Below are 9,569 nucleotides of genomic sequence, written 5' to 3'. Positions count from 1 at the left end.
CAGAAATGACCATTTTCGACGAACCAGATATGTCGTATTAGAGAATAAACTTATCTTTCCAATATCTTGAGAGTATACAATTGATCCTCGTTAATTTTCTCCTACAACTTCAAGTGAATCTTTGAATTGAGGCTTGCATGCTGAATCAAGTGCTAATTGATACTCTTATTTAGTTTTAAAAATCCAAAGAATGAACTTATCTTTCTAATAGCGTTGAATGATTAAATCTTGAGAATATACAATTGATCCTCATTAATTTTCTCATACAACTTCAAGTGAATCTTCGAACTGAGACTTGCATGCTGAATCAAGTGCTAATTGATCCTCCTATTTAGTTTTCGAATTGAGGCTTGCATGTTGAATCAGATTCCACATCTTCATTTCGATTTCATTCTACTTTGATCGTTTTAAATGATGAACTTCAGATTGATTAGTTGGTGAAAAAGAGGGATTGATCCTTCTGGGAAAAAAGAAAAATGAACTTAGAGATGCAAGGAAAAACGAAAAAGGGTTCACTTATTGACCCCGTTGATAATAGATGCCCAACCGGGGTCCATGTACCTGTACGAATTTGATAGCAAACGTGTATCAAAAATTAAATGACAAGGTTTTCCTATCAAATTCCTATAAACCTTTTGTCTATTTTAGGCGTAGTGACCCACAATATATATTGATACATACAAATTTTTTTTTCCAAATTACGATTTTAAAAAAATAAAAATAAACTAAATCAAACTGATGATCAAACGAAATGTAAGAAGAATATATGATGATCAAATCAACCAAAAATCTTATATCTACAATATAAACAATATGTATTGTACGAATCTTCTTCTTCTCTTCATACTCGATTCAAAAATCTTATTCTTCATCTTCAAAACGAAAAAGCTGAATTCCTTGAACACCAGCAGAAACAGAGTGAAATAAAAAAATCTGAGCACAAGCAGAAAAAAGAAAAAGTATGAAAAAAATTATGAGCTAATTTTATTTTGCGTGTAGAAGGGAAATATTGTAATTTTAAAAAGTAATCAACAACCTTCGCTTGTTTCGGACCGAGAATTAAGGTTTTTATATCTGGCGTCTTTAGGGGCGACACGGAAAGAATTAGGGGCGACTAATAAGACAATATAGGGTCACCCAAACCTAAAATGAAGCCACCCCTTATCTCTCATTTTTTATAATGTCAATTATACCCTTAACAATGTGTAGTATAGTTTACATTCGGTAGTTTAGATTATATAAAGGAAAATTATTTTAGTTTTGTAGTTTTAAGATTTTAGAGTAGAAGAAAAAAAAAATCGTGGAGAATATCATTTTTTTCTTAAATCAACAAGAAACATGGATGAGTATGAAGAAGAAGGTGAAAAACATCATGAAGAATATCATGTTCAAGGTTCAATACTGATTAAAGAGACAATTAAACGCATTCAACACCATTAACGTCTCAGAATCGGTAGATAATAAAATACTTTATCAACCGACTATACCTTTTTGTTCAGGTAGATATTCACAATCGGTAGTTTCGTGATGTTTATTCTCTACCGATTGTGGTAGTAACCTCAAATTCAAAATTTTCAAAAACAATGGAATTTTGAGTTTCTCTATTTTCACAATCGGTAGACTCGTGATGTTTATAATCTACTGATTGTGGTAGTAGCCCCAAATTCAAAATTTTCAAAAGCTAGTGGAATTTTGCATTTTTCTATTTTCACAATCGGTAGACTCGTGATATTTATTATCTACTGATTGTACAGTCGGTAGTCTCGTGATATTCATTATCTACCGATTGTGCTAGTAGTCCCAAATTCAAAATTTTCAAAAACTAGTAGAAAATTTTCATTTTTCTATTTTCATAATCGGTAGACTCGTGATATTCATTGACTATCGATTGTACAATCGGTAGTCTCGTGATGTTCATTATCTACTCATTGTTCTAGTAGCCCTAGATTCTGTTTTTTCCGAAATCTCTAATTTTTCAAATTTGAGAACTACAATAATCGGTAAGTTAATAAGTTAATTTAACTTCCGATTATAAAGTTGCCCCAAATTTTATTTTTGCCGAAATCTCTAATTTTTCGGATTTGAAAACTACAATAATCGGTAGGTTAATAAGTTGACATAACCTCCGATTATGAAGTTGCCCAAAATTTTGTTTTTGCCAAAATCTCTATTTTTTTCGAAATTGGGAACTACATTAATCGATAGTATACGAACTTCACCAAATGTCCTATTAATAAGTTGGAAAAATTTTCGAGATTGGGTCAGAGTAATCGGCAGTTTATGAAGTTATTTATGAACTTCACCTATCTACCAATTGTTAACGGCCACAAGTTCCATTTCGAGTTTTATACTTTAACAATCGGTAAATAATATCACTATACTAACTACCGATTGTGTAAGGGCATGTAGCTAATTTCCAAAAATTAAGACATCCCATAACCGTGTCTATGGATTGGGAATAAAAAAAATCGTCCCTATTTCTTTCAGGGTCGCCCCTAATGACGTCGGGTTCTTATTTTAATGTGTGAACCTTCCATTAAACATGCCACCAAAACTGGAGTAACTAGTAATTCTTAGTTTCATCTTTTATCCTATATCTCCTTTATGCATGTGGTCGAGATTGAACTTGTCGTAGATCAACAGTAGAATTTTCCAACTGGGCTGGGTCTGCTCGGAAAAGTGGAGACCCATGCCGTATAAACAAAGAAAAAAGTTGAGAAAGAAGAATATTGTTGCCGGCCACTCTAGTCGCTATTTTGTAGTAAAAAATACCATTATTAACTACGTTTTTCACACGCATTTGTAGTAGTGCAAACAAATCAAGAATCCAATAGAATCCGTTTCCAAATGAACAACTTATCATGGCACTTTACTGTCTCCATTGAAAGGTACGGTGGCATTCTATGAATCACAACTTTCAGATAGAGATAGAAAGTGCAGTAGTCATTTCTTCTATCTTTTATCTTTTATGTTTGCCTTTCAATTTTGCCCTACGAAAGTTGATGGACCATTTATAACCAAACATAACTGAAAATGGAGCGTCTTTTATATATATATGCATGTCAAAAAAATTACATCAACCCCACAAATCATTCTGTTCATACTTACAATTATGTAACATCTCTCCCTATCCTTTCCCCACGCTTCTCTATAATCATCCACACACCCCATCCTTAAGGTAAAAAAAAAAGAACTACAAATGTAAATGTGCTTGCAGAATTAAAAAACCTCCCCTTTACACTTTTAGACTGTTATTAGCATCAAAATTACTATTTTGATTTGGTTCTTCTTCTTGATTGTATTTCTTCATTTCCTCAATCTTCTCATCAAAACACCCATCTCCCTCGGCATCGAAACTAGCATGGACACTGTAAAAAACATAAACTAGGACTGCGAGAACCGAGAAGAACCCAAACCTCACATAAGAAGCTCCATCAAGAGATCCTAACAAAAATATGTTCAAAAATATCGAAATCGACGGTATCCATGGCATCAATGGGACTCCCCAAAACTCTGGTTTCCTAACTTGTTTTACACTAAAATGAAATATTTGTATTATTACCACACCAATTACTGTACATATACCAAGCATTACTGCTTTGGGCTTCCCTGGTGTAGCAAATTGCCATATCAAGGTAAAAAGGATGGATGTGAGTGAGAAACTTAGTAGGAAAGATAATGTAGGCCATGGATTTGTCGTCCCTATCGATACGTGCCGCCGGTAAATGACTGCATTAGCTACCATGTAGAAAACGAACAGTGTACCAATAGATACGAGGTTCAACAAAACCTCAAGGTCTGTGAACAGCGCTATTGCGGCCGTAAAAATTCCTGTCAGAACAAGATTCATGTTAGATCACTGGTCTCCTGAAACCTCAACTCTGAACACAAATTTCATGTACTTACCAAGAAAGACGGAAGCATTGATAGGTGTATACGTTCTCGGATTCACCTTGGCGAACCAGGCGGGAACGACATTAGACCGTCCGATTACGCAGAGATATCGAGCCTGACCCAGCATGGAAACCAATAGGGATGTCAATATTCCGAAACTGGCCCCCACACCAATCAGATTTGAAACCCATCCCCATCCGTCGGATAATCCTCGGAACGCTGCTGAAAATGGCGCCTCTTGATCAATCTGAAATCATAACCGGATCAAATTAGTAATTTAATATACATTACAGGATTACACCATTTCTGGGATTCTTTTTGTTTAATTAAGATTTTCCATTAATAGTTAATTAATGTGGGTAATTAATAACGATTTTGGAAACGGCAATGTAAAGTTTGAAAGAGATTGAGAGAGACCCAACAATGGTGACTTCAAAGTTGTAACAGACATAGAAAAGACATCAAAAACCATAAACAACAAAAAGAATTCATTAATGGAGAACCAACTAGATATATCTTATACTAATAAAATCCTAAATGTCTTAACAATGGCATAATTCAAGAAAATAAATATGGAGTTGGATGAAGTTTTACCGCATCATAAGGGACCAGCATAGACATTGAAGCGGCCATTGCACAGTAGAGAACTGTGACAATAACAACTGAACCAGAAACACCAATTGGTATATCCTTCTTAGGATTCTTAACTTCTTCAGCCATTGTTGATACAGCATCATATCCAATATAACTTAAATAAACCATTGCTGCACCACTAAACACTCCTGATATTCCATATGGAAAAAACCCATCTGGTTTTTTCGGATTTGATGGTTCTGTAAAATTCTTCAATTCTCCTCTCCAAAATCCGATGAATATTATGAACCCGATAAACAGTATATGGACTGCTGTTAACACCATATTCAACACCGAACTCTCCTTTGTACTGCAAAATCATAAGATCAAAATTAGAAACCAATACCAAAACAGAGTGAAGAACAGAGAAAAAAAATAGAAGAAAATTTTGTTATTGTACCTGTAACAAACACAGAGAGTAATGATCAATACGACGATGACGGCAACGAAATCAATTTCATTAAACCCTTTGGGTAACCCTGAAACTGTGAATCTCCATTTCTGAGTTGTATGTACCCCAATTGAAGTACCTAGATAAGCTGTAAAACTTCTAGCAATGGCTGCATTAGAAACTACATACTCCATTACTAAATTTGCACCAGTTATAAATGCAGCAAATTCACCTGTAGTACAAAAAAAAACAAAAATCAATCAAAACCAATTCTCAAATTCTCAAAAACCAAAATAAAAAAACATTCAATTTTGAGATTAAGAATGCTCACCGAAAGTGATCCTGAGGTAACTGAAAGCACCACCAGCAACAGGCATATCAACAGCAAATTCAGTATAACAAAAAGCAGAAAGAAGTGCACAGAGTCCAGCAACAGCATAAGATAAAACAATAGCTGGACCAGCATAGAGAAGACTAGCACGACCAGTGGTAACAAAAACACCAGCACCAACCATACCACCAATACCAAACCCAACCAAATCAAACCATCTCAATGTTTTCTGCATATTCGAACCAGACCTTGCACGAATCCTACTCATTTCTTCATAAGTAGTCGATACGGAACCAGCTCGTAAACATAAACGCTTCGGAGTCTCGATCAAAGCTTTACCATAAGCTCCCAAGTTAGAAAATGAAGAACCATTGCTTTCCTCCATTGCTGATTGATAGAGGGAGAGCTCTACCACAATGTGGATGTGATGAGTGAGTTGGAATTAAGAGCGGAAGAAGAGGGATTTATATAATGCAGTAAGACAAGAAGAGATAAAGAGAGGAATAGGGTCAAAGAGAGAAAGTTACAGGAAGTGTATTGCTAAGATTGGGATAAAGGTATAATAAATGATGGGAGTAACCGTCTAGCAGACTGACAAAACCGATAGGCAAATGGTTGTTCCAGTAAGGATGAATGTCAGGGTAGTATGGTTCCGTATGAAGAAGTTAACCAGTGCCAGAGGTGGATCTAGACTTCCACCCTTATCCCTTGGTAATTTACTAAAATTGGTGCAGGCATCCCGGGCTTTTTGACTTCACTCTCTTACGGTTACTTTCTTAGTTGCAAACTTGCAATTACGTTCTCACTTACAATGGGATTTTGCATTCAAGGGTGGAGGGTGTGATCGTGAATTCAAAGTGACCAGTTTGTTGTGGATAATTTTTATTTACCCTGCATTTGGTGCTCACTCCATTGAGCAGTACAATTCTATATACCGATCAAAAAGGATAAAAAAAAATGTTTTTGGATACCTAGAGAAATTTGCCACAAATGTAACTATGGTTTGGTTCAATAGAAAGACACATCATGCGTCCACGTTTATCTTGTTTGTATCATCTCATTTGAAAGCTGAAATCAGAGTGTTGACTGCATTGATAAAGTTCTGCTGACAGTCATAGATAAACTTCCAAAAATAAGAGCTTAGAAATTCTTACTTGTCATTTACATGGCAAAATTAGGTTTAAGGAGTTGTGAGTAGGATAAGTACGGAATTAGCAATGTTCAAAGTCAAAAACTTACTAAAAGATGCGTTGTTAACGCTCCCCGAGGTGAAACGTGGTCCCAGCATTCATCAGCTGACACGCGTAAATGGTTGCAAATATATATCGCTAAAAATACACCGTCTTTATTGATAACACGTAACCGTGAAAACCGCAGTCTTGCTTGAGCCCTTCCTCTTCACATGTGATGTGCCTCCAAAATCATCAAGATTTTCTTTTATTAACTTCGATTATGTTTTTCATTTCTTTATCTATTAAGAGCAACCAGAGTCATGGCTAAAGTTGTCGCATTTAGCAATTTTTTCACCTGAAGTCAAGGAAGGTAAAAACTGGAAAAGTTATAAAAGCTGAAAAAGCTAATTAAGAAACCGTCCCTTTTAAACGTGTCCACTAATATTAAACGCATCCCATAAACATGCGTGGGAGTAAAATCCTACCCTGGGCAGACATAATGTCTGTTTCAATTAAGCGTACATTAAAATAGGCAGGCTAATTTGCCGACTAGTCTACTTAGTTGGGGTCTATCAAATTTTCCTTTCCTCTCCATCAAATGGCTATGGGGTGCCAAATATCTTAAAAAGTCTAATTTATCCTCAAATTAATTCCTAAAATTAACCCATATAAATACATGTCCTTACCATTTTCAGCAAAATCTAAAAATCTAAAAATCTAAATCAGAAAAGCTTTCTATTTTCATCCTAATCTTTCCAAACTTTCAAACCCTAATCAATTTTTTTTTCATCCTCTTCTCCAGCTATCTTCGATCCAACCAAGAAAAAGGTAAATCTCCATCAACCCGCTCTAGTACTCGCATTTCTTCATTAATTTACATGTTTAAATCTTCGATTTTTGAAAACCAAAATCTCTGATCTTACCCAGAATCGGTTTATGTTGACGTATCGAATAAATCGATTCTGGGTTTTGTTATTCGGCCATGAAGAGCATGCGGAGTAATCGGTTTATATGATTATTAACATCGACCGATTCTGTTTCTGAAAACGGAATATGAAAAGACATCACCAGAATCGGTTTATAAGTGCATCAGCATAAACCGATTCTGGGAACTAATTTTTTTGTAACTCCAGGTTTCCACAATCAGATTTTATTTTCTTGTTAATTTACCGATTGTGGAATTTCCCCTTCAGATTCCATTTCATAATCGGTTTTTATATATGTATCACATAAATTGTTTATGTCTGACATTCCTGTGTATTTTGTTATTTAAAATCGGATTACATATGGTTAATTATGTACCGATTGTTAACTTGATTTTTGTTTTTTTTGGTAGATATGAACTTTGGCCACCTACCATTTTACTCTCGAGATCTCACCCATGAGGACATTCATAGGGCACCACAACCCGTGCCAGAAAGAAGCATATACAAGTTTGCATATGGGCGTGAGACCCGTCTGGAGAAAGCATTCACACTGGTAGACAAGCTTGCGCTCGAAGAGCTCCATGAGGTCATCAGATTCGCGAGGAGAAGGAGGGATTTGATTTCAGATGAGAGGGATCGCCACAGACATTTGGAAGCTATGTTTGAAGAAATAGCTGAATATCAAGCCATGGCTGATGCAGAAGTTGTTGCTCTTGATGCTGGTGCTGGTGGTACTGATGTTGTTGCTGCAAATGCTCCTGGTGTTGCTTCTCCTGATGCTGGTGCTCCATGATTTATAAGTTTAAGTTTTTAAGTTTAAGTTTTAGGTATTAAATTTTTTAGGTTTTAAGACTTGGTTGCTTAAGTTTTTAACACTCTTTTGGGATGATTAAGGTTTATATTTTGGATGATCTTGGTTTGAACTTAATGCACTTAAAGTTTTAATTATAATTATGTGTATCATAAAACAAGTTTTATGCATGCTCAACAATTATGTTACCAAAACACATGTCCACAATCGGTCTACTCGATAGGTTCACATAATGAGGGTCCATCAGAAAATCGGTTTATGTGTGGGGCCAGTATAATCCGATTACTCAAGCCTCGGAAATGCAGTTTTTTCTGTATCTTTTTCAAGCTAGAATCGGATCACATGTGCATTTATATAAACCAATTAGTGTCTGTGAAAATTCAAATTTTTTACATGTATTTAATCGGTTTATGTTGGTCACAATAAAGACCGATTCTTTGTGGTATAAAAGCACAATTGGATTTTATAGACCTTCGAGAAGACCGATTGTTCCAAATTATTTCACTTTTTCCAAAAAAAAAAAAAAAGATGTTGGGGCCTTTCTCTATATATAGAGAGCTCATCCTTGGACCCCATTTGCCCCCAAAATTTCTCATTATATTCCCTCTCACTCCATACCTCCACAAAACAACACACACCTATATACATATACTCTCCAAAGCTCATATGATGATCTAATCTTTCTAACTCTCCCAATACATATACATATACATACAACAATGGCATCATTTGATTCAAATGAAGATTTATCCATCACCAAAGCATGGTATACCGAAACTCGAATTAAAAACCAGTCCTCCGTAAGGGTAGATGCCGAATCCTTTTGGACAAAAGTGCATAAAAAATATAAGCAAGATTTTGGACAAATGGAAGAAGTGTTCAACAAATCCATGCTAGGAACCAAGTCATCGGAAGTGCGATACTTGCTTATTTATCTATCCAACATATGATTTTGAATGCTAGCCATTTTAGCTTGTCGATTCAACAATTTGTGAGTATTTTTGTGGTTTGTTTTACATGATCCATTTGTTTTATCTCCCAATGAAACACCACTAATTAAGTAAGTCTGTGTTGTGTTTTTGTAGCATAAAGTCGTGAAAGCGGGCCACTTGGAGGAAAAGGGGGAAGCATTCGCATTCGATGCAAGCTATCACTTCATGGTATCCAAAATTTTGGAGTATGCTCCGGACATCATGGTGGGTGAATCGTACTCGGATTCCTCCGACGAAGATTGATAGATTAGAAGTTTTTGTGTATGCTTTGTAGGTAGATCTCTATGCAAACCCTCACGAGACTGTAACTCGTCCACTAGGGTCGCCTAAAGGTTTAAAGGCTTGATGCATGTGATATATGCATCCGTGATTCCTACGACAATGAAATGAATTAAAAAAAGATTGTTATGAAAGATAAG

General features: G+C 35.6%; 1 protein-coding gene across 1 annotated transcript; it reads right to left on the bottom strand.

Moving 5' to 3' along the window:
• Positions 1–3,024: 3,024 nt before the first annotated feature.
• Positions 3,025–5,873, bottom strand: LOC113338249 (cationic amino acid transporter 7, chloroplastic-like). Its single transcript, XM_026583702.1, has 5 exons — positions 5,250–5,873; positions 4,928–5,150; positions 4,489–4,837; positions 3,907–4,141; positions 3,025–3,831 (listed from the first exon to the last, which is right to left on the bottom strand). The coding sequence occupies exons 1-5, from the start codon at positions 5,632–5,634 to the stop codon at positions 3,236–3,238; spliced, it is 1,788 nt and encodes a 595-aa protein (XP_026439487.1). The 5' UTR covers positions 5,635–5,873; the 3' UTR covers positions 3,025–3,235.
• Between the last annotated feature and the right edge of the window lie 3,696 nt (positions 5,874–9,569).

This window comes from Papaver somniferum, unplaced genomic scaffold (genome assembly GCF_003573695.1).
Source record: "Papaver somniferum cultivar HN1 unplaced genomic scaffold, ASM357369v1 unplaced-scaffold_19, whole genome shotgun sequence".
NCBI classification, from domain to species: Eukaryota; Viridiplantae; Streptophyta; class Magnoliopsida; order Ranunculales; family Papaveraceae; genus Papaver; species Papaver somniferum.
Note: the sequence above shows the minus strand (reverse complement) of the source record. Positions and strands in the feature narration are given on the sequence as shown.